Source organism: Trichosurus vulpecula, chromosome 3 (genome assembly GCF_011100635.1).
Source record: "Trichosurus vulpecula isolate mTriVul1 chromosome 3, mTriVul1.pri, whole genome shotgun sequence".
NCBI classification, from domain to species: Eukaryota; Metazoa; Chordata; class Mammalia; order Diprotodontia; family Phalangeridae; genus Trichosurus; species Trichosurus vulpecula.
In genome coordinates this window covers 110,839,314-110,865,240 of record NC_050575.1, presented here as the reverse complement: position 1 = coordinate 110,865,240, position 25,927 = coordinate 110,839,314, and the positions used below count along the sequence as shown (strand labels likewise).

The window sequence follows — 25,927 nt, the reverse complement described above, 5'->3', positions numbered from 1 at the left end:
CTGGTCCTTGATACTCAATTCAGTGAACCACAAATAATTCTTGATCCCTAAGGCCTTTTCCTGTAATCCTAATAGTCTGTGCTGGGCATTGGGGACATAGAGTTACACGCACCGGAGGCCCTACTTTCAACAAGCCTACAATTTAATGGGCCAGGAAGAAAAAGTATACAGATAACTGACACAATTGAAAATGAGAAAAACACAAAGGAAAGATCCAGAAAAATGTAAGGAAATGTAAAGAGGGAAAATCATTTTGAGAGATACAAGTATGTATACGTGTGGGTGTGGGCAGGGGATCAGGGGTCAGAAAAGGGTTCAAGGCATTCACTCCTGAATGTAGACCTGAAGGAAGGGAGGGGGTGGGGGTGGAATCTATTCCATGCATGGGGACCAAAGGAAGTAAAGGTACAAAGAGAGGACTATGGGTTAGAGAGCAGTCCAGGTCACACAGAACACAGAATAGTTAAAGGGGATAGCTGTGAGAGAAGATCAGAAAGGAAGAAGAATACAGCCAGGCTGTGAGGACCTTGAAAGTCAGTCAGGAGTTTATATTTTATTCAGTAGGAAACAGGGTGTTGCTGAAGGTTTGAGTTTTGTTGATGGTGGTTTAATAGGGGGGAGGTATGATTGCAGGGGCCCAATAAGAACACTTTGGCAGCAGCTGGCAATGGGGTACACTGGTGGGAGAAGAGATTATCTCAGCATTAAAGATGGGGAAACAGAAGCTCCGAGAAGCTAAGAAACACACCCAAGATTGCATAGCAAATTAGTAGTAGGCCTGAGACCTGAATGTAGGCCTTCCACCTCCCAGTCCAGGGGTGGGGAACCTGTGGCCTCAAGGCCACATGTGGTCCTCTAGGTCCTCAAGTGTGGCCCTTTGATGGAATCCAAGCTTCACATTTCGGCAAAGAGCTGTACTTGAGGACCTAGAGGGCCACATGTGACCTCGAGGCCACAGGTTCCCCACCCCGATAGACTCTCCCTTCTGATCCAAGTATGGATGTTTCCAGGACTCTATGCCCGTGGCCCCCTTCATTTTGTCATCCCTCCCCTCAGAACTTTACTCTTCAGACCTGGGACTAAGCCTTGTCCTTGAAACTGCCCTGGCACATGGTAGATACTCAGTAAGTATGTGTTAGTTTGTTTTTCACCATGCTTTTTAATTATGTGATTAAGAGCAGATCTTCCCAATGGCCCACTTGGACCACATCACTCTCTTACTTAAAAATCCTTCAGTGACTCTCCACTGCCCAGAGGCCAAAGTCCAAACTCCTTAGCCTATTAATGAAACCCGTCCATAATTTCCTCCAACTTGCCACAGACTCCCTGACCCAGCCAAACAGGACTTCTTGTTTCCTGTACGTACCCAGTGTTTTCCTACCTCCACACCTCTGTCCATGCTGTTCCCTCTGCCCAGAGTACACTTCTAGCTTCCACTTCATGCTCAGGATAAATCTTTTAACCTCTCTAATGTCTAAACCTCTCTAGGCCTCGGTTTTCTCATCTGTCAAATGTTTGGGTTGGACTGGATAACTTCTGAGGTGTCTTCTAGTTCTAAGTTTATATTCCCATGATCAACTGTTTGGGCGCTTCCTCCACCAACATACGTGACAGCCCTCCTGCTCCCTTGGCCGACGATTTGAAGAGTGTCTGGGATGAAAAAAATCCATCTCCTAGGGACCACCCTTCAGGTGATGGGCTAGTATTCAGATAACAGAGAGCCCACCCTCAGGACTCCAACTCAATCAATCAGCAAGTTTTTATTAGGGGCCTATTCCGTGTCAGGCACTGTACTAGGTTCTAGCGAAACAATTCCAAAAGGGAACCAAGGTCAGAGTCTTTCCAGCTTGAGAGGACCTGCCTGAAGTTTCCCTCTGCCATCATAACCTTAAACAGGCCAGGGCTACCTTCTGGCCATGGAGAGGCATCAGAAGACGGCCTCACTAAGACCAGCTTGCATCAGCTTCCTCAGTTTCTGCAAACTGAAATTAAGGATCCCTGCCCAGTCTCCTTCAAGGCAGGGATGTGGGATCTGAGGAGATAACAGTGAGGGAAGTCTTTAAGAATTAGAAAGCCCTATCAGGGTATGCTGAATAGAGTGCCAACCCTGGAGTCAGGAAGATCTGAGTTCAAATCCAGCCTCAGACACTTATTAGTTGTGTGACCCTTGACAAGTCACTTAATGCTGTTTGCCTCAGTTTCCTCATCTGTAAAATGAGCTGGAGAAGGAAATGGCAAACCACTCCAGTATCTTTGCCAAGAAAACCCCCAAATGGGGTCACAAAAAGTTGGACACAACTAAAAATGACTGAAAATTGGGATATAGGGAAGGAAACTCAATATAATGGAAAGAATCCTGGACTTGGAGTGAGGGGACTTGGGGCTCAAGTCCCAGCTGCCATTTCCTAGCTTCGTGACGTTACATAAATCATTCTTCTCTCTACAGCTTAGGCTCCTCCTCTATAAAATGGACTGAATTCTCTCAAAGGTAACTCCCAGCACTAACGTTCTATGGCTCTATGATTTATAATATTGTTCTGGACATGGGCAAGGACAATATTCGCGATTATGGATTCTCCCTCTGACATCTTTGTGCCATGGGCAGATAAAAAAGCATGTTATGTATGCATGTAAATATATACACATATACTACATATATACATGTATGCATGTAGTATGAATGCGTGTGTGTGTACATGATAAGCACTGTATTTATAGTTAGAAGGGCTGAGTCTGAGTTCAAGCTCTATTATTTACTGATTAACCTTGGGAAAGTCACAATCTCTCTGGGTCTCACCCCTGGCTATAAAATGATGGGATTGGGTTTGATGATCTCTGATAGCTTCGATATTTAGTGATGATGAGCACCATCATCCTCCCGCTACCCCCTCCCGCCACAGCCTCTCATATCCAATGGGACCCCCTCCCTCCCCACAATGGTGGCATAGATGTAGGCAGCCAGGCTCAGGGCTGTGCAGGCAGGGCCTCAGAGTCACAGACCTTCTTTGTGCATTTTCTTTGACAAACGCAGCTACCTCTTAATTATTGATGGTGACGCTGGGGAAATGGGCAGGAGATGTACTGCTGCGGCGAGTTTATGGAAGTCATGTACTCACAGCTATGTGGGGCAGCTCTAGCCCCCGCTGAGACCTGGAGTAGAGAGGTAGCCCAGTTGACCAGGACACAAGGGCTGAGCCTCGAAGACTTGTCTGCATTTTTTTCCTGTCTCAACTAGAACTGAAATCAAAAGGCTGGTCTGCTGATTTTACCAAGCATTCCTCCACCACTGTGTAAGCTCATCAGATCCAATGTAAGTCCATGAACAGTGACCGAAGCCCCGCTCTCTGCAAGGCCCTCTGGTCAGTCAGTCCTGAGGGCTCTCGGCTCAGAACTGCTACTTCTGTTATGGCAGGTAACTTAGGACCGTAGGACTGAGAGCTGGAAGTGTCCTTAGATACCAATCACCTAGTCAAAACCCTTCATTTTACAAATGAGGGAACTGAGGCCCACTAAGGAAAAATGATTTACCAAGGGTTACGTAGGGAGAAAGTAGCAGAGCCAGGATTCAAACTCCAAGTCTGCTGACTCTAAATTCATTACAGTATACAGTAACAACAGCCATGCGTATGTCTATGTAAACACAATGTCTACGCATGCACGAGTCGACACGGAGCTAGATTTCTTCCGTGGCAATGTCAGCATCTGGGAAAGCTGGGCCTGGGCATGTGGCTGGCTGGGTGGAGCCGTCTGGCCCCCCTCCCTCCCACCCTAAGTGTTCCAGTCCTCTCTCTGCCCACAGCAATTCCCTCTCCTCTCTGTTCTCCAGCTCATGTTGCCCCTCCCTGGCTCTACCGCTCTCCTGAACTGGGGGTAGGGCGGACCACACTCAGTGTGCCCCAATCACATTACACCCCAGGGTTCAGGTCTGTGCATGTGCATACATGTGCATGTGTGGGTTGGTCCAAAAATGGGAATTTCAACGTAAGCTCCTTGAGGGCAAGCACTGTCAGTGTTTGTCTTCGAATCTCCGGTGCCTAGCACTGAGTAGCACATAGTAGGTGCACAATAAATCCCTGTTGGACTGAATTGAACTGATTCTAACCAGTGTTATTTTATAATGGATACCTATATGTTTTCCTTTCAAAGATTTCATTTTCAAAGTGATTTCATTTCAGGGATGCAGCCTGCATTGGGGGCAGCCCACACCTGGACCAATACAGTGCATGTGCATGTATATTTCTTTATGTGTAAGCAGCAGACTTAGGAACATTTTAATTATAGAATCATGGATTTAGACCTGGAAGGGATTTTCAAGGGGTCATCTAGTCCAAACCTCATTTTGCAGACACAGAGGGGTTAAGAGACCCAGAGGGGTTAAACAACTTTCCCAGTGTCACACAAGCAGTGAATTTGAACCCAGATTCTCTGACTCCAAATCTAGCGTTCCCTTTTATCGTCCCGCCCTGAGTCCCTTCGCTTAGGAATGAGCTGTAGGCACAAACAGGTGGCAAAGGAAGGTGGAGGTGGCAGAGTCCTGCCAAGCAGACAGTGTGTACCTGGTCTCTCCAGGTAGAACTTGGAAAGCGGGATCCTGTAGAAATCATCTTACTTACACAAGGGGGGGGGGGGCGGGCGGGGCTGGGTGTCGGTGAAAGAACAAAGTACTTCAGCTGCCATGACGGAGGAAATGAGCTTTGGCAGGCTGGCTGGGGAAGCCAGCCACCACGGGTGAGGACACCATTTCTACGGGGAAGCTTGTTCTCTGTGTTCTGAGTTCCAAACAACCCATTTACACATGGATTTCTAGGGGGGGAAAGTAACAATAGCTAGCATTCAAATAACACTTTAAGGTTAGCAAAGTACTTTATAGATAATTATCTCATTTAATCCTCATAACGACCCTGGGAGGTGGGTGCTATTATTATCCTCATTTTACAAGTCAAATAGAGGCTAAATGACTTGTCCAGGGTCACACAGCTAGTGAGTGTCTCAGGCTGAATTTGAACTCAGGACTTCCTGATTCTAGGATCCATGTTCTTCTCCACTGCACCACCTAGAAGCTTCTGTATTGCCTAGAACCTGTCATTCAGTTGGGGTCAGCCTCTCACCAGGGGCCAGCCTTACATGACAGGGACAAAGATATGGACCAAACCCATGCTTTCGTTGATTTAGTGACCTCCTGAAGTTTAGTCTTTGTGAACGGGCCAGAGCACTGATAGGTTAAGGGACTTTGCCAAGGTTCCTACATGCAGTATGTGTTGGAGGCAAGACTCAAACCGAGGTCTTCCTGACTCTAAGGCCAGTACTCGCTCAGGTACATTATGTATGTCAAATCAATGAATATAGACTCTCAGAGATAGAAGGAACCCTAAGGATCAAGTCAAAACCCTTCATTGTAGAGGTGGGAGAATTGCTTCCCAGCGATGGGAAAATACTTGATCCAGGGTCCATTAAAACATTATTATTAGCTTTTCTCTGGGCAAGTAGGTGATGCAGTGGATAAAGAACCAGGTCTAGAGTCAGAAAGACCTGAGTTTTTGTTTGTTTTTGGCAGGGCAATTGGGGTTAAGTGACTTGCCCAAGGTCATACATCTAGTACATGTGTCAAGTGTCTGAGACCAGATTTGAACTCAGGTCCTCCTGACTCCAGGGCCGGTGCTCTACTCACTGCCCCTCTGAGTTCAAATCTGACCTCAGACACTTACTAGCTGTGTGACTCTGGGCAAGTCACTTAGCCCTGTTTACCTCAGCTTCGTCATCTGTAAAATAAGCTGGAGAAGGAAATGGCGAATCTCTCCAGGATCTTTGCCAAGAAAATCCCAGTTGGACTCATGAAGAGTCTGACATACCAACAATAATAACGAATTAGCTTCTCTAAGAGAATGTAAGTTCCTTGAGGGCAGAGACTGGTTCCCTTTCACCTTTGAATCCCCACTACTGAACACAGTGCTGGGCACATAGGGCTTACTAAATGCTTGCTTGTTGATCGAGAGTTAATGGCAGAGTCAGAACTAGCACTCCCAACACAGGGGTTTCTTCCATCACGCTCTGCTTTCTCTCCAAGATGTGTGCATTTATCTAGCTAATATTGGGGACTTTCCTAAAGACCCCAATCCTGCAGAAGGATGCAAAAGAAAAGCTTAAGCACATGTCAATATCTCGGGGGAGCCCAGGATGAAAGGGGACAAATAGAGGGGTGGGCAGAAGCGGCAGGCAGGAGCAATCAGTGCTAAGCACATTTATTATATTTAACTAATTAGCGTCTTCACATTCCCCTCACGTGGGGCTAAGCAGCCTTGGAATTCTAATCCGCTAAGTCAATTAGATTAGTCTCTCCTTGGCCTGCACTCCCTCTTCCTTAAAGCCCAAACGGAATCAAAAGAGGGAGCCTCAGTTTTTTACAAAAAGAATACTGCCACCTGCTTGGGCTTAAGCGATCTGTGCTCAGGCAGCAAATGGGTCATTCAGGAACTACAAGGCACTCCTTGGGGAGGGGGAAAGGAAGGCACTCGCTCGCTGAGCTGAAAACGTTTCTGGTTTCCAAATGTTACTTCAGAGAAGGTCAAATGACACTCTGGATGGTTCCAGCGTTTTGAAGGCAATAAAGGCCAAAGACTGGGCAGAAGAGAGGCTTTGGATTTCTGTGTTGCAAATCCTGCAGAGGGACAAAAACATTGCTGCTGGAACCAAGAGGCCCAGCCCCAACCCTTCCTACCTGGGTGATGCTGGCCAAGTCAGTTCCCCTCTTGGAGTCTCAGTTTCCCCATATGCAAAATGGGGGTGAAATCACCCTACCAACATCATAGGACTGTTGTGAGGAAAGCATTTTGTAAGCCTTAAACAGCCATGGAGATGGGTTGTTACCATTTATGATGACGATGACGAAGATTATCATTGGTATCACTACCTCACAATATTCTTCTATTGCCATCCAAATTTTTAGACGCCTGTGACCTATACCAAAGTATCCTTTCTCCTCAACTAGGTTCCCAAAGTGGGTGATGCTGCCCCCTGGGGGGCACTGGCACGATCCTGGGGGGCGGTCATAGCCTTGGGTGCAATTGCACACTTAATCTGAGACTTCTTCCCTAGTTTGTAAGATATCCAGCAGGGCACTGAGTAATATTTTTAAAAGGTGCAGTAGGTCAAACAAGTTTGAGAACCTCCATAAACTATAACAAAGAGATCATGGTCTAAACTTCTCTGCATTTCCCAGAGTTCGAAGCACAGATGAACATTTGTTGAATGAATGCCATTATGTTCATGGAATCAACCCTACACTGGGAGTCTGAAAACCTGGCCTCTAGTTCTGATACCACTAACCCACTGTGTAACCTCAGACAAGCTACTTCCCCCTCTCTGGGCCTTTGCGTTCTCATATGTAAGATGAAGACATTAGATTACATTACAGCTTCTAAGGTCCCTTCCAACAATGGCATTCGGTGCACTACCCTCCTAAGTCCTGGAGATCTAGATTCTATGATCCCTTCCAGCTCTGACATCCCATGTTCTAAGGGTCCTCCTGGACCTACTATTCCATAATGTATGATTCCCTTCCAGTTCTGACATTCCATGTTCTAAGGACCCTTCCAACCCTGCTATTCTATATTCAATCATCCCTTACAGCTCTAACATCATAAGTTCTAAGGGCCCTCCCAGGCCCAGCATACTAGATTTGATGATCATTCCCAGCTCTGACATTTTATATTCTATGATCCCTTCCAACTCTGACATTCCATGTTCTAAGGGCCCTCCTAGGCCTGGCATTCTATGTTCTAAGGTCCCTTTCCAGCTCTGATATTCCATGTTCCAAAGCCCTTTCTAACTCTGACAGTCTAGGATTCGGTAATGCTGACTCCTTATTCTTTCCTGGCCAAAAAAAAAAGGCTACCCACCACCAACCAGATCACCTGGTCAGTTCAAGAAGCTTTGTGCACAATTGTCACAGAAAAAAAAAATAGCAGTGATTCTGTTCCATTAGATTCCTCATTCCCCCAAATAAAAAATGCCACTGGAAAGCCCAGTGAAAAACATCAGACCTCGAACAACCTTGGCCTTACATGGAGAATGGATTTTCTCCCCCAGCTCCTCCTCCTTCTCCTTCCCCCTATTATTTGTTGTTGTCATTCAACGGGCTTGAAAAATCTCCAGCCTTTAAAAATCACAACGGTCCAATTTTTTCTTCTGCGGCTCCTCCTCCCCCAAGCTCCCTGCTGAGTCAAGGAAAGCAAAGTTTACAGCTGTGTCCAACGCAAGAGCCCGAGTGCAAAGCAGGATCAAAACTCACGCTTATTTTCGTGGCCTCCTTTCCAGCTTCCTCCTGCTGAGATGCCTTTAGCTAAGGAAAGAGAGAGAGAAAACATTAGTTTGGCTGGAAGGTGGGAGGGGGAGACAGGGAGGGAGAAGCGACACCTGTCGTATTAAGGCACATATTTCAATTTGCACTATGAGCTTCTGAGAAAAATATTCATTTATTCATTCATTCAATCATCCGTTCACTCAGCAAACATTTATTAGGAGCCTGCTGTCTGCCTCTAGAGGGCTGGAATGGGAGCTGAGAGAGAAAGCTGTGATAAGACACGGTGCCTGCCCTCGTGAAGCTCCCAGTCTAGAAGTGGGGTGGGGGGAGGATGCATTCTAGAACACTAGACTACAATAAATAGTGCATGAGTGTATTAGAGAGATGCAGGGGAAAGGGTCAAGTGAGATTTAAGGGGGAATCAAGGGACTACCAAGGTAGGTATGTGCGCGTGTGTGTGTGTGTGTGTGTGTGTGTGTGCTTCATGGAGACGGCCCTGAGTGAGGCTTCAAAGGATGGGTAGGAAAGAATCCAAACAAAAGATAGAGACAATGAGAGAGGCCGTTTCTAGCATAAGGAACAAAGGAATGAAATGGAGGACAGAGAAGACATGGGAGGAACAGAGTAGGGGTAGCAGAAAATGATGCTGGAAAAATAGGAATGCCCTGCTGTAGAGGCATCACTATGGGGTGGGGCTAGGGGTCAGATTTTCCAGACTGGGGAACCAAAACTCTGAGGCACCCTGAAGATAACTGTGGTGCATCCTGAATGTCCCAGATTTCTTCACTCCCCTTTGCCAACATCTGATAAATCTGGTAGAGGGTGGATGGCATGGTAAGCATGGTAGAGGTGTGTGCATGTGTGTGTGCGTGTGTGTGTGTGCGCGCACGCGCGCGCGCGCGCATAAAACAGGGTGTTCCTAAAGTCTGGACACATAGGCAATTGACGGCAATGTGGAGTTACTGCATTGAGTTCACATGAATCTTGCAAAATGCACCAACCTTTGCATCATAAATGATGGAAATCATATTAAAGATGTTATTTGTTGATATTCCAATTAAATAAAAATTTCATTCATTTCATTTCTTGAAAATATGCATTCTTCCTATGTGTCCAGACTTTAGGAACACCCTGTATATGTGTGTACCTCTGTAACCTTGGGCAAGTAATTTTAACTGGATGGATTTTAGCTTCCTTATCTATAAAATGGGACAGAGGTGGGGGGAAGGAAGACAGAGAGGAGAGGTAAGCAATATCTAAGGTCCCTTCCAATTTTAAAATAACAGAATCTTGTGTATGTATATGCACATGAATATATCTGTTTATGTCAGCATATGCCCATACAAATATATTTGCATTCATGTGTAATGTGAATCAAATGCAGGACAGTATATTAGAAAGGGTACTGGATAGTGTTTCAATGTCAGCTCTGACCCTCACACGGTACGACTTTGGGCCCAGTTGTCTGGGTCCCAATTCCTCCTCTGTCAAATGAGGGAGTCCAACTAAAGCAAGGATTCATCACCTGGAGTCCATGAAATTTTTTTTTGAGATTTTTCTTTAGAATAATTTGATAACTGTATTTCATATATGGGTTTTCTTTTTACTTCTATGTATTTTATTTTATGCATTTAAATACATCATTATGAGATAGGGTCCAGAGGCTGATTCACTAGACCTCCAAAGGGGTCCAGGACACCAAAGAAAGGTGAGGAACCCCCTAGACTAAGTGATATTTGAGTTCCTTTCCATCTCTCAATCCGATGCCCAAAGTCGATCAGTCAGTCTCTCTGGGTCTCTGCTTCCTCATCTACAAAACAGGGAAAATCATTCTTTCGGTACCTTCCTTGGAGGGTGGTGGCAAAGACAACAATCTGAAAATATCAAGTGCTGTGGGAATGGATGCTGCCGCTTTTATTGTATGTGTGTGAAACTGCACATTCTTCTGTGAGCATATAGATTTATCTTCCACGCCAGTTCCCTGCCAGTGGGGGCTTCACTGTGGCGTGGAGGTGACCCTGGGTTCTTGGAAGCTCTGCCAGCAGCTGGCAGGTTCCACCCAGCTGGAAAGGCTGAGTATGGCACTGATGACAGAGAGGGTGTTTGTGTGCATGTGTGTGTGCGTGTGTCTATGTGTCAGTATGTGCGTGATATCACAGAACTAGTCCATCTGAGTGTAGAGAGGCTCACCACCAGAGGGCTGGCCCCCAAGGATGGATATTTTGGGCCACAGTAATTTATGAAACTGTCAACACTAAGGTGTGGGTGTTGGTGCCCTGCCAATGGATGATGACAGGATCATAGATCTAGGGATGAAAAGGACCTCAGAGTCCATCCAGCCCAACTGCCTCACATTAAAAATTGGTAAACTGAGATCAAGAGAATTCAAATGGCTTGCCCAAGGGAACATGGGTGATGGGCAACACAGCAGGGATTTGAAGCCAAGTCCTCTCCAGAGCCAACGTCCTTTCCACGGTACCACATTGCTTCCTCACCCAGATAAGATCATGGCTGTTTGGAACATAAATATATCTCTGTGTGTGTGTGTGTGTGTGTGTGTGTGTGTGTGTGTGTGTGTGCTATACCCAGTTGAGTATAACTGTGCCTATAATGGAGGATCTTAGACTCCTAGACCTAAAGTTGCTAGAAACCTGAGAGACCTTCTAGACTAACTCTCTCACTTTACAGATGGAAACCGAGGCTCAGGGACTCTGACTCAGGAATTTGCCCAAGTTCACACAGCTAATAAGCGCTAGAGGTAGGATTTGAACCCAAGTCTTCTGACTGCCTAGTCAGCATTCTTTCTACTATGCCATACCTCCTGCCCCATCTAGATGTAATTATGGCTCTTTTGAACATAAGTACATATTTCTGTCTGTGCATGTATTTGTGCGTGTCTGTGCACCGATCTGAGTAGGAATGTGTCTATATCTGAATACAAAGGTCAGGTTGGGTGGGCACTGTGCCTCAGACAGGAGGATGAGCTGGTAGATAGCTAGATGGGGGAGGGAGCCAGGGTGAGACACTCACTCTGACTCTCCTCAGCCTTGGGGGCTGGCTCAGCCCAGCAAACTCCAGGAAAAAGCACATACAGCAACTAGCTAGTAGGCAATGGGCTTTTGGAGATGTCTAGCTTGAATGCCATCCCCTCCATGAAGCTTCCCCTGATTCCCTCAGCTGGAGGCGATTCCTCCCACCTCAGATGGCATGGCCATTTATGTTCCTCTTACGAATTTATATTCTAATTTGTATTCCATTATCAGCTTAATGGCATACATTTCCATAGCACAACCATCCTGGGAGGTAAGTAGTACAAACATCATTACCTGGATTTTACAGATGAGGAAACAGGCGCAGAGAGAGGGAAGGTAGTGTAGGAGCACAAGTTCTGGACTAGAGGTCAGAAGACCTGGGTTCAAATACAAGCTCAGCTAGTTACTACTTTTGTGCCTCAGTTTCCTCATCTGTATAAAATGAGAGACCTGGGCTTGGATGACCTCTGAGATCCTCTCTAGCATTAAATCTATGTTGTATGAGCTTAAGAAACTTGCCTACAACCTTACCTCTCTTCCACCATGAGACTAAAACCTCCTAAAAGGCAAGGACCATATCTTAGTTATTTTTGTAACTCCTCTAAGGTCTATTGGACTAGGAATTCGAGGGATCCCCTTAGACCAATCACTTGAGCCTCGTTCTCTCTGCCTGCAACGCTGGAGGGAGGCAGGGTGGGAGTGTAGGGGAGGAGAGGTAGCATCTGCACCGCCAGGCTTACAGAGCTATTGCAAGGATCAAGAGAGATAATTCATGGGAAAGCACTTTGAGTAGCTGAAAGTACTGTACAAACATGAGGGATTACTGTTACTAATTATTATTATTATTATAGGATTATGGGATTTGGAACTGGAAGGGGCCCTAGAGGTTGCCTAATCCCACCCCTTCATTTTACAAAGGAGGAAACAGAGACCCGCAGAAGGGGAGTGACTTGTCCAAGGTCATCGAGATAATAAGTAGCAGAGCTGGGATTTGAATTAGGAACCTCTGGCTTAATATTCAGGTCTCCTTCCATGACACCATGCTCCTCAGAAATGTAGAGATCCAAGGCCACCTTGGGGAATCCCCTCCACTTTTGTTACTCCAGAGTTTCATAGGGGGAGGTTGGCATTGACACCATTCCTCCAGCCCATGCACAACCATCTCTCCATGTATGGTCAACTAACATCAAAAAAATAAATCTGCATGAAGATACCAAAGCTTCCTGCTTACTGTTGCAGAGGCCTTATTGCTACGTGAGCAGAAACAGAAAAGAAGGGAGAAACCTTGGCTCTGTATCCAACACGGGGGGGGGGGGGGCAGGCTCAGAGCAAAGAGGGACAGGGTCAAGGGAAAGGGGGGAAGGAAGAAGATGGTGGAGGGGATAACAGGGAAGATAAGCCCTGGATTACTTAGAGGGACATATGGGTAGGGCACCAAATCCTGTTGCTGATGTTATCAAAATTCCCTGTGAGAAGATGTCAGTGTTAGGGATAAGGAGAGTAAAGAAAGAGACCTAGTTGAAAACACTCCCAAATCAGCATCCAGTAGGGTAGAGGTGGGCAGGAAACATGGAAGAATTACAGAGACGGACCACAGTGACTTCTCATAGGCTTGCAGATTTAGAGCCATCATTTGCTCAAATGAAGAAGTTTAAACAACTTGCTCAAACTCACAGAGGCTTTGAACCCAGGTCCCCCGATTCCAAATCTAGTACTCTTTCTACTGTCCCACGCAGGTAATCCCTGGGTCTGAATCTCAAGACCAACATACCAAGCTAGCTTTTTTCTATCTCACAAATGACTTCCCTCAATCAATGGAGTTGATTGGCTCTGGAAGAGTTCAATTCAGTTTGACAAATGTTCTTTAAGCACCTACCGTGTGCCAGGCACTGCGCTAAGCACTGGGGATACAAAAATTGGCAAAAGACGGTCCCTGCCCTCAAGGCGCTTACAATCTAATGGGGGAGACAACATTCAGACAACTATAAACAAAGAAAGCTATACATAAGATAGATGGGAAACAGTTAAAAGAGGGAAAATTGAAAGAGTCGAGGTGGGGAGGAAGTTGCTTTACTCTTAGATATCAGGAGAGCAACCGTGTGATGTGAAAAATTTAGAAGAGGCCTCCCCTATTTTGAATCCTAGCTCTGATTCTTACTAGCCTCGTGATCACAGGTAAGTCAGCTAACATCTCTGAGCCTCGTGAGTTTCCTCAAATACAAATGAGGGTTATAACACTGGTGCTTCCAGTTACCAGGAAAACTCCCTTTAGACCTTAGAGTATTAAAGAAATGTGGGTTATTATTCCTCACCCTTCCCTAGGCTTGGGGTCCTTCTACCCCAAGTCTAGGACTGCTGTTCCTACACTAATAATAAGAATAGCCAGGATTTATAAGGCTGGCAAAGCATTTTACATATGTTGAGTCTTTCGATCCACACTCTAACCCTGTGTTATTTTGATCCCCATTTTACAGATAGGCAAACTGAGGCATAGAGAGGTTAAGTGACTTGTCCAGGGACACACAGCTAGTTAAGTGTCTGAGGCAGGATTTGAACTCAAGTCTTCCTGACTCCAAGTCTTACACTCTATCCACTAAGCCACCTTGATCCCACTAGCAGCTTACGTTACTCTCAGCTGCCTCTTGTCTTGAGGGTGAACTAAAGACCTGACCTCCGGGGCCAAGAGCTGAAAGAAGATAATGTCTAGGCAAAGTTGGCCAAGTGGTTTCCTTCCATTCCTCATTCCCTGACCTTCAAAGCCAGTGGAATCTCAAAGTCAGGCTTCTAGTGTAGGCACCAACAACCAATTCCCTGCCCTGTTCCCAAGCCCCAGTTTGGGGTCGTGGTGTGGGGAGTCCCAGAGGTGGGAAAAGGAGCTGGATTCTCCAAACATACCTGCAGTCCCGAAAGAAGGGAAATGAATGCCTCAGAACACAAAGATATCGCTCCCAACTGGGGAACCTGCAACCTTGAGGACACATGTGGCCTTCTAGGTCCTTCGGTATGGCCTTTTGACTGAGTCCAAGTTTTACAAAACAAATCCTTTTATTAAGGGGATTTGTTCTGTGAAGTTTGGATTCAGTCAAAGGGCTGCACTCGAGGACCTAAAGGGACACACGTGGCCTTGAGGCCACAGGTTCCCTACCCCTGGTCTATCAGCTCTCATCTATAAACCCACTTCTCCCACCGTAGCTCCCCAGCAAAATACCAATCGTAAGTCACATTTTATACCCAACAAAACACTTTCCTCACAGCACTATCCAGAATACATATGATCTGAACCTCTACTATCTACTCCCTGCATCACCTTAAGAAAGTCATTTCCACTACTCACTTTTGTAATGGCCCACGAGCTAAGAATGGCTCTTATAAAATGTAGTGGTGGGCCGGATATGGCCACAGACCATTGTTTGCCATCCCCTGTACTAAACAATCTCTGGTTCTGTCTCCTATGATCACTAAGAGGAAAGATGGCAGCTCTGGGCACCAGGCCTGGACTTTTCCTTCACTTCTTCCACTCTCCCATTTCATAGCATTTATGCTCTTACCCTCCTCCCCCCACCCATCAGATTGTAAGTTCCCTGAGAACAGGGTCTACGTCCTCTCTTTGGCTGTATCCCCATCATGGAACGCTAAATCAATGTCTATTAAGCATCTGTTTCATTGACAATTCAGGTACTACCCTCATAGCCCGGAGCTACTGTAAGCACCTGGGGAAGGACACAAGTGTGCTGGATGGATTCTTTATTATGGATTTTACTGGCAAGAAGCATGAGAAGGCATGGAGGGCTTTCCATCTGAATCAATGGAGGGCATCCCCACAAGGATGAGATCACAAATCTTCCTTTCTGGCCTTCTCTTTTAGGACTCCCTTCCACACTCTCTTCCCTATAAGTAACCATAGGGTAAGTAACTGGAGACAGCTAGGGGGCAGAGTAGCTAGAGCACTGGGTCTGGAGTTAGGAAGATGAGTTCAAGTCCATCCTCAGGCACTGGCTGTGTGACCTTGGGCAATTCACTTAACTTCAGTTTGCCTCAATTTCCTGAGTTGTAAAATGGGGATAATAAAAACACCTAATAATAATAATAATAAGTAAATAAATATAATAATTAAAAACAGGGTTGTTGTGAGAATCAAATGAGATAACATTTGTAAAGCACAGTACCTGGCACATAGCAGGCACTTAATAAGTACCTGTTTCCTTCCTTTAGGCAGCTAGATGACACAGTGAATAGAATACAAGATTTGAAGTCAGGAAGACCAAATGCTTTGTTTTAGGGTTTTGTTTTGTTTTTTACAGATTGACCCAGGCCCAATCCCACTCTGATCAGCACAGAAACTTTCACCTGCTGTTTCCAACCTCAGTGAGTTCCCCATTCTTAGGCAGCCTAGTAATGCCCCTCCCAGCCCACCTTTCCTTGGGGGGCTGGGGGGAGTTACCATATCAATGCTTAACTTAGTGCAGACATGTGATTGGCTTAGGCCACTGCAGTTTAGAACTCCAGAGCTCAAGGGAGCCACCAGCCTCAACCTCCAGAGTGGCAGGAATCCCAGGCATGGGCCATCACACCCAGCTGGAAGACCTGATGTTTGAATCCTGCTTCTATACTTACTACTGAGGCAAGTCCCTTTTCTCTCAGTCTGTTTCCTCATATATAAAATGGGGATAAAAATAGCGCCTACCTCAGAGGTTTTTGTGGGGATCAAATGCGATGATAAATATAAAGTGCTTTACAAACCTTAAAGGGCTATATAAATGTTAGCTGCTAATATTATTCAACCAATCTGGATGAATCTCTGTCCCCTGAACATGCCCTGTATTCTTCCCAATTTTGTGTCTTTTCTTATGCTGTTCTCTCTTCACTTTTGCATTCTAACCTATTTGTTTAAAGCCCATTTTAAAGGCCATCTCTGCCAGGAAGCTCTTTAGGAATGTTAAGGGGTCCCCTGAATTTGTCCTTTTGAGTTGCCATATTTTCCAGAAAAACAGGACCAGGAGTATGCAGGAGGCCCTGAACATGTCAAAGATGAAGCCCCCCCACCCAGCTGACATAATGCGTTGTTTGCATCCCAAGCTGTGTCTTGGGAGTCAAGACAGGCACCAGTCAGTCTGCACTAGACTGAGAAATCGCTTGTGTAGCTGGGACCTTCGAAGATAAGCTGACCATCATATCTTCATGGTCTAGCAGCTCCCAAGGGAAAAGAATGCTGCTTTTGCTGTTGCCTTGCTCATCCCCTTCAGGAAGGGCTCTGTCCTTTTCCCACCTTTACTGGGCCTTTCCCCATCCCATGCCAAGGCCCTTTAGGTAGAGATTGGTGTTTTCTCCTCCTCCCTTTGTTATGCTATCATAAATATGCAAACTTCTGTATGGGTTGTGAACTTGTTGGGTTCCAAATGCATGTTCATTTCTCTTATAATAAATCTAGTTTTCACCTAAGTTTCATGAGGTTGTAATTATCTGTTGACAAAGCCTCCCTCATCTCCTTCTCCCTTGGTCTTCATATAGCCCTTTGTTCTGTAACTCCCTATTGCCCTTATCCACATATTATTGTAAATTAATTATCTTTGTTTGTAGGGTTTTTCCCACTATGAGACTAAGAAGCAAGTCAACCCCCGAAGCTGGGTGGTCCTGGGTTCAAGTCTTGCCCCTGACACACACTGGTGGTATAACTCTAGGCAAGTGGTTTGACTTCCAGTACCTTTGGCAACTCAGTTGAAGAGAAAAGGCAGACTTGCCTGGGTAAGGAATGTTTCCTCATGTGGGGGATCTCTATACCATAAAATCATAGAACCTAGGCCCTGCCTTGTCCAACTTTGCTAGGGCAAAGTATACACAGGAGGCAGTTAGTATTTATTGAATGAATTTATCAAAGTTTTTCATAACTGTTCTGTTCTAGACAAGCAGTCACTGTCCTCTGAATACCCCAGGCTCTCTCCTCCGTCCATGCCTTGGATCACGTTCCTCTCCTGGCCTGCAATGCCTTCCCATCCCTCCGGGTCCAGTTCATCCCACCTCCTCCAAGAAGCCTTTCTGGATAACACAGACCACACTGTTCCCTCTGCTTTCTGAGTACCAGAATACTTTCAGGCATTTTGGCAGCTGCTTATATTTAGTGCTTGGTTTTCTGTTATCCTGTACTTGTTTCATACTTTGTCACTCCCAGAAGACACTGAGTTCCTTGCTAGAAGGGACTATGTCTTCTCTTTCTCTTCTTTCCCCCAAAGCTGCTCAGTAAACACCTACTGAATTTGCCCCTGAACCACTAGGCTGGTGATGGCTCCCCCAATGTTCCTGATTCTAAAGTGGAAGATTATTGGGATCACAGAGCAGAGGGACTGACCCCCAGGAAGGTGGTCAGAGAGAACCCTTCAGGTACCTCCCAGCTCAGCCCCTTTGGAAGTCAGACCTCCACAAAAGAGAAATGTGGAAAGACAATGGATTTGGAAACAGAACCTGGGTTCAAATCTGCTACTTACTACCTGTGTTACCTCAAGCAAGTCCTTTCTCCCTTCTTTAGCCTCAGGTTCATCAGTGGTAAAATAAGAGGGTTGGATTAGATCAGAAGTGTCCAATGTGTGAGGAGAGGGCCACATTGCAGCAGGCGATACTCCCTAGTGGGGAACCAGATTAAAATGTAATTGGGAAATATTTAATAAAGTAAATAAAACATATAATAGAACATGGATAATGTTAATGTGTGGGTCATAGGTTACTAAATTTAGAGCTCGAAGGGACCTTAAAGGCCATTGAGTCCAACCCATTCTTTCTACAGATGAGGAAACTGAGGCTTAGAAAGGTTGAATAATTTACCCAGGGTCAGGATTCTGACTCAGACCTTTCTGCCTCCACATCCAGTGCTCTATCTACTGCACCACCTACCTGCCTCAAGGGAAACCACACATATCCAAAATGGCAGGAATGCAGCCCACAGGTATCCTTATGTACCTTGCTTCTACTTGAATTTGACACTCTGGGATTCTTTTCAGTTCCACACCTTATGATCCTATGACAACTGAGTAGTAGAAGTTGATGTCTAAGGGATAAGGACCCAAGTTCAACAGGAAGGACCAAGCAAATCCCCAGGGAAGGAGAAGAGGGAGGATGCTGTTGGGCTTTGGAAGAGGTTACCTGGTTAGATGCCCATGTCTGTTTGTCTGTCCAGTCCTTGTGATTGCGGACGTACCACCACTGAATCTCCAGGGAGTAAGAGGGGGAGCCACTTCCCCGGAAGGAGCAAGCCATCTCTACATCCTCACCACTCCGGGCAGTCATGTCATGGGGAGTCTCTGTGAACAGGGCTGCAGAGAGAAAGGAATCAATCAGAGACCAGCCATCTGTTAGGAGACAGTCACCAGCGAGGGAGTAGTTACCCCAGTCGGGGAACGGTTCTCTGTCCAAGAACACTGACTAGGTAGAGAAACATTCTCTCCTGTCAGGGAATATTCAGTTCCCTGTCCAGGAATGATGGCTGGCTAGGGGAGAGCCCAGGAAACAGCTGCCTGTCCAGAATAGTCAACAGAGATAAAGCAGCTGCCCGTCAGGAAATAGTCCCCAGTCAGTTCCTAGCAGAACTGCCTGTCATGGAATAGTCCAGGAAATAACCACCTGTCAGGAAACAGCGGCCAGCCAGGATTCTGGCTGACACAGCCAAGAACAATCCAAAGGGTCTCCCTAGGATGAGAAGTAGGTTCTGGGGCCCAACTCTTCTCATTCTGCTCCTGTGGGTGCATCTCTCTCCTCCTCCTCCTCCTGCTCCTCCTCCTTCAAGCAGGTGCCTCACCGTACAGTTAGATTTTAGCCAATACTGGTGTCCTTCAGGGCAGGCTCCCCTTTATTAGCACCTAGAAGCCAATTATTTGTTCCCCATCACCACCCCTACTACTCCTGTGGCTAAGTCCACACTGGCCACAACCTCTGCAGGGCCCTCTCCTGCTTCTGAACAAATATGGGAACAAAGGAGGCCTGGAGCTTGCACAGCTTGAGGTAGGTATCATGATTCCTTTCCACATCGTCCTCATCTCCAACCCCAACACAAAACAATCCCCATCCCACCCCCAACCAGATCACCTCCTGCCTGGATATATAAATGGAAAACAAATCCCCGTTTAATGCAGCCCCCAAACCCTCCTTCCACACCATATGGTTTGTTTTTCTTCTCTCAAAACAAATATTGTTCAAAGATGTAATTAGAATTCTTTTCATCTTCTCCAGAGAGATTATCTCGCCCTGGAAAGATGGCTGGGGACGTGTGGGTCACCAAGGAAATGTGGCATCCAGCATCCAGCTGCTCCCTCCCCCACAGGACTCCCCCTGCATCAGCCCCCACCAGCCCTCTGGGAAGTCACTCTTCCCTAATTACAAGATTAAGAGCCAGAAAGGGCCTTAGAGATTGTCTAGCCCAAACCCTCCTTTTACAAAAGAAGAAACTGAGGCCCAGACGAGTAAAATGTTTTGCCCCAAGTCGCACAGCTAAACGGGTAAGCAGCCGGAGTAGGCCTTTAAACCCAGGCCCTCTGACTCCAAAGCTGGTGATCCTCCTACCACGTTATACTGCCCCTCGATTACATTCAGCTCTTTCTGTTTGTGGTCTAGCAGGGGAGAGGCAACCCTGAGAGTGAGGCTTCTGTTTGATTCATCTTTGTCTCCCTCACAGCATGAAGCACAAGAACTTGTGCACCATACTTGTGCTAAAGGAATGAACCCCTCTCAGCCTCAATTTCCCCTCCTATGAAATTGAGATGATACCTGCCCCACCTACATTTCCACCCCCCAAAGCTCAAGATGAAGGATCTAGAAGACCCAGAGTTCCAGGCCACGGCTTAGCTCAGTCCAATTCAATTAGCACTGATTAAGCCCTTGCTCTGCTCAAGGCCCTATGCCAGGCACTGTGGAGACCGAGACAAAAACAAAACCTTTCCTGTCTTTAAGCAGCTTACGTTTTACTGGCCCTGCCTTCCAATTAGCAGCGTGATTCGGAGCAAGATGACTAACCTCTCTGAGGCCCAGCCTCCTCCCACTGCCAAACTAGGGAGGCGGATTTGATCTCGAAAGTCTCTTCCATTTTCGACTTTCTGTGATTCTTTAAAAGGAGATAATGGGTATGAAATTGCCTTACATGGTGCTTAATAAATGTTGGCTGAATTGAATTAAAATAAAAAGTGAAGCATACATACGAGGGATGATAATGCTGAGGATTACCAGAGAGAAGGAGGAGAGATGGGTCCGAGTATCGGGCATAGAACCTGAGCCAATTGTGCCTAAGCATGTTGGCACTTCAGACAAGCATTACCATTGGACTCTCCCCTTCCTCTGGGGAATTCTGGACCCTCAGGAAAGGATAACAGGCAGCCTATGAGGAGAGAATGAAAGAGGACCTTTGGCATGTAAGGGGCCAGCTACTCGAGGCTGGTTACTCAAAGGGGGATGGAGGAATATTGAGAAGACGTGTACCTATATCATTCCTGGACATGGGTTAGCAGTCAAGTGTTAGAAACATAACTAGAACCCAGATGTCCTGACATCTAGTCTGCTTCATCATGTGGCCTCTCTCTGCTTACTTTACCTGTCTCCCATCCTTCCCAACTAAACCCTGTGCCTTGTTAACACGGGTCTGCCATTGAGGCTATGTGTGTTCCCCTTGAGGCAGGTAGGTGGTGCAGTAGATAGAGCACTGGATGTGGAGGCAGGAAGGTCTGAGTCAGAATCTTGACCCTGGGTAAATTATTCAACCTTTCTAAGCCTCAGTTTTCTCATCTGTAAAATGAAGAGTTTGGACTCTGGCCTCTAAATTCAGTATCCTATGACTGAGGGGCACAAAAGGTTCAGTACAGTCCATTCCCAGGGCTGGGAAAACAAACAAAAACTAAAATAAAAACACTCCCCCACCTGGCCCCTTCCCCCCCCACCCCCCCCCCCCACCACCACCACCAAGGCACAAGTCATACAGGAGTACAACAAAGGGCCTGTCTTCTCCCCAGGTGCAGTACGGCAATCTATGCTGCCACCCTCAACCCCCACCCCCAGCCCCTCTCCTCATCAAATCTGCTTCTGATGCTGCTTAGACTAGATTGTTTGGGAAAGAAATCACAGACTCACTGAATGTGAGAGCCAGAAGCCAAACCCCTCATTTCACAGACCAGAAAACAGCTTCACAAAGGTTAAGTGACTCACCGAAAGTCATAGCTGGCAAGTGAATGAGCTAGGATCTAACATCTGGTCCACTGTTCTACCTGGAAGCCTCCTAGGAGAGATGTTCTTCTAAGCAAAGACTCAGTTCAAGGCAGCCAGCTTGGTTTCATTTGGGACCCATAAGAAATTTCTCTAGCTGTATTATGCCCTTCTTAGGACTTTGTCCCCTTCTGGTCTCCCATCTCTAAATACCATTGAGGCATAGCACGAATAATGCCTCCCAATGCCTAGCTCAGAAGCTTTTTACAAACCCACACAGCAGCTAATGGTAAAAACCTGAAACTCGATCCCCAGAAAGGGCCCAGGATTAATCAGAGATACTCCATCCTTCCTCACAGAGGTATTTGGTTTCTCTTCATGCTTTCTGCCTTTCCATAACCTTCCAGCACAAAGAAAACCTAATTAAGATTAGTAACTGAAGCTGGCGGCAGAGGAAAAGCCCTTTTCAAACACAGGAAGAAAAAAAGAGACACCTCAACTTCCCCATTTATCTGAGCAGGGCTCCTAGTCTCCGGGTTAACCCTCTCTTCTCTAGAGAAGGTGGTCCCAAATCATAGCACTAGTGTTTGGGACTATGAGACCACGGGGCAGGAAGGGACCTTGAGAAATCAGGAGGTCTCACTGTCAATGAAGGGGGGAATATGAGAAGGTAGAATGACTTATCAGAGTGGAAGGAACATGGAAGCATGACAATTTGTACAACTTTCAGAAATAAGAATGTCACGTGGTTTGAAATGGAGGTTGGGGGGAAGGAAAAGAAAATCAAATAATTTGTCTATAGTCAAATTTCCTCATAAAATAAAGTCCCTCCCAGCTCTGCTGTGCTGTGTTCTCTGTTGTAAGGCCCCTCCCAGCTCTGACATTCCATGTTCCAAGGTCCCTCCCAGCTCTGACATTCCATGTTCCAAGGTCCCTCCCAGTTCTGACATTCCATGTTCCAAGGTCCCTCCCAGCTCTGACATTCCATGTTCCAAGGTCCCTCCCAGCTCTGACATTCCATGTTCCAAGGTCCCTCCCAGCTCTGACATTCCATGTTCCAAGGTCCCTCCCAGCTCTGACATTCCATGTTCCAAGGTCCCTCCCAGTTCTGACATTCCATGTTCCAAGGTCCCTCCCAGTTCTGACATTCCATGTTCCAAGGTCCCTCCCAGCTCTGACATTCCATGTTCCAAGGTCCCTCCCAGCTCTGACATTCCATGTTCTAAGGTCCCTCCCAGCTCTGACATTCCACGTTCTAAGGTCCCTCCCAGCTCTGACATTCCATGTTCTAAGGTCTCTCCTGCTCTGACATTTTATGTTCTCAGGCCCCTCTGACCCCTTGAAATTCTCTGTTCTAAGGCATTTTCCAGCTCTGCATTGATTCACAAATACAGCTGAGTGAGGAAAGGGAGAAGAGGGCTTTAGCGAGGTCTTGGGAGATCCTCCCTGGTATGTACCCTAGCCAGAGATGGCCCCCAGGCCCCCCCAAATGGGAAGGCTCTCACGGTGCTACCCTACAGCAGAGGCTAACAGCCTCTGGGTCTTTTAGGTTTGCCTCTTACTGTTCAAAGTAACAGATTTACATTGTCACCTCGGGAGTGTCATCTATGCTGTGAAGGCAATTAACAGTTGCCTTTTGGAGACTTAACCCAGCCTGTCACATTCACCTGTCACCTGTCAGATTCCTCTCCTTCCTTTCGCTCCTCTCCCGCAATTAATCAACCTTGGTCTTTATGCTTACTAGCTGTGTGACCTTGGACAAATCACTTAGCCTCTGGGCCTCACTCTCGTAATCTATAAAATGGGATAATAATCCCTTCCCTTCCCTTTCTGTCTCCCTGAGCCGTCCAAAGGATCAAACGAAATAACAGATTTGAAAGCACTTAAGAAAGCGCAAAGCACTGTGAACATGTAAGGGATTATTACAGTCAGCGTTCAATAAATATTTGTGGAATAAATGGATTCAATTAGTGCTGTTTCTTACATTTGGGCCAATATTTGTCACACACCTGCTCCTAACCACATTCTGTAATTACCTGGATCCTACTTAGCTTGCCAATCGTCGACACAAATTTCCATCTCCGGCCAATGTCAGACGCCGCTGTTTTCTTACCCAGAGAACCCCCTGCTCACAACACTGGTGGTCCTGGTGTTTACTGTAGGATCGACGCCAACAAAGGAGGGACAAAGCCACATGCCTGCACCTCCTGAAAGGATTGTTTCCTCTCCCTTAGGGATGGATGTGAGGTGCTAGGGGCCTGGACAAAGGCGATGGTAACAGGAATAAAAAAAGAAGGGCAACTCTGGGAGAACAGAATTGAAAGAGGAAGGAAATGGGGTGAGGAAGAGGAAAGGAAGGGAAAGGGTTAGGAAGGGAAGGAGGAAATGGAAAAAGGAAAGGAGGGAGAAGGTAAGGATGAGGAAGAGAAGGGGCATGAGCAGGAGACAGAAATAGAAAAGACGGTAGAAAAAGGCCTGGAAAAGGGGAGGGGTGGGGAAGGGAAGGAGGAGGACTTTGCTAATCCAGGCCCCCAGGGACTCCTTCCCACTCTTGCCTGGAGCTCCTGTTAGGAAGCTGTGGACCCAGGATCTCTAGCTATGAGAACTATCTGGGGAGAGCAAGGGAAGTGTGATGTAATGGAAACAACCCAGAGTTTGGAATCAGGAGACCTAGGTTTAAATCCCAGTTTGGCTATCTACTACCACGAAAGTCATTTTTTCTCTCTGGGCCTCAGTTGCTCTATGTGTAAAATCAGGGGCTTTGTATTAGATGATCTCTAAGGCCTCTTCCAGGTCTAAAGCCTGTGAAACCCATTCCTGGACACCTGCCCACCCAGGAGTAGTGAAGCAGTCTCTGAGTTCACATTTGGGGTGGGGGAGGGGGAGAGGAGGGAGGGGGAATGGGAGCAGAAGGGAATGTATAATTTAGGAGGAAAAAAAATCACTCCTACCCAGGGTCCATAAAATGAAGTGCTTAAGTTTGGTTTTTTAATGAGGGAATCTGGCTCACTCAGGCCTCCTCATCCCTCTCTCTTTTTGTCAAAAAATGTGAATTCTGGGGCAATGAACGATATTGATTGACAGTCCCTGGAGACAGTCTCTGCTTGTCTAATTACCTGCCAGGCTGACTACCAGCTTCCTTATGCCCAGTCTCTGGGCTCCAGCCCTGCCCTGACAAAGTCATATCAATTACCCAAGAGATTCCTGAACCCCCCCCAAAGTTTGGAGCCCTGGGTCTCAGTCACCACTGCAAGGAATCAGCAGGGTGGGATGGGAGGTGAGGGAAATGAGGGCAAATATTTTACCCTGGAAGGGGTGAAATTCTTTATTATTCATCTCTTGAATTCAGAGGGTTTATTTAATAGGCATTCAGAGGTTTCAGAAGCAGAAAGGACCTGAAGATGTTATCTGGTCCAGCCCTTTTGTTTAACAGAAGAGAAAAGAGGAGGCCCAGGGGTTGATGGGGGAGGGGCTTAATAGTGTGCCCAAGATCACATATAAGAAATCAGAAGAGATGGGAACTGAAATCCTAGCTCATTACACTCTTCAAGTACATAGGGCAAATATTTTTATTCCCATCTGACAGAGAAGAAAACTGAGGCCTGGACATGAATCGGTTCAACCAAAGTTGGTCACGCATCCATTCTTAGTCATAAAATATTAGAATTGAAAGGATTTTAGAGATCGCACGGTCCAAAAGCTCTCATTTTAGAGATGAAGACACTGAGGCCTTGAAAGGAGAAATGATTTGTTCCAAGCCACACAGCTAGTAAGAGGCAGAACAGTGACTGGAAAACAGATGTCTCCTAAAGATTATCTCCTTAGGACTTCACAGTTTTTAAGTAAGATAAACATGTACACGAAGGTTGTTGTTGCTCAGTCATGTCTGACTGAACACTGACAGTTCATAATCTCATGTGGGGTTTTCTTGGCCAAGATACTGGGGTGGCTTGCCATTTCTCTCTCCAGAGGATTAAGGCGGAAGTTAAGTGACTTGCCCAGGGTCACACAGCTAGTAAGTGTCTGAGGTCAAATTTGAACTCAGATCTTCTTGACTCAAGGTCCAGCACTCTATCCACTGAGCCACCTAACCAAAGCCATCACCTCAAAATATTATTAAGCTATAAACTCTCTGAGGGAAGAGACTATATCTTACTTTTTTAAAAATCCCTTTCAGTGCCAACCAGAGACTGGCTAGCACATAGTAGATGCTCAGAAAATATTTGTTAAATGAACAAATGAAACAACTGTAATACAGAGTAGGCTATGATTAATGCTGTAAGAGAGATACAAATTGAATGAGTGCTATGGAGATCTGGAGGACAAAGACATCATTTCCAGGGCAGGAAGAAGAATCAGTGAAGGCTTCATGAAGATTGCATTTGACCTGGTATCAGAAGGATGGGTAGAACTGGGGAGGGGGAAG

The 25,927-nt window shown here is 46.3% G+C and overlaps 1 protein-coding gene across 1 annotated transcript in view; it reads right to left on the bottom strand.

Moving 5' to 3' along the window:
• Positions 1-25,927, bottom strand: part of VSTM2L (V-set and transmembrane domain containing 2 like) — an 86,642-nt gene that overhangs the window by 14,022 nt on the left and 46,693 nt on the right. Inside the window, exons 2-3 of the mRNA XM_036751112.1 lie at positions 18,463-18,632; positions 8,288-8,338 (exon numbers count right to left, since the gene is read on the bottom strand). Coding sequence (XP_036607007.1) covers positions 8,288-8,338; positions 18,463-18,632 — 221 coding nt within the window. The remainder of the gene's footprint in view (positions 1-8,287; positions 8,339-18,462; positions 18,633-25,927) is intronic.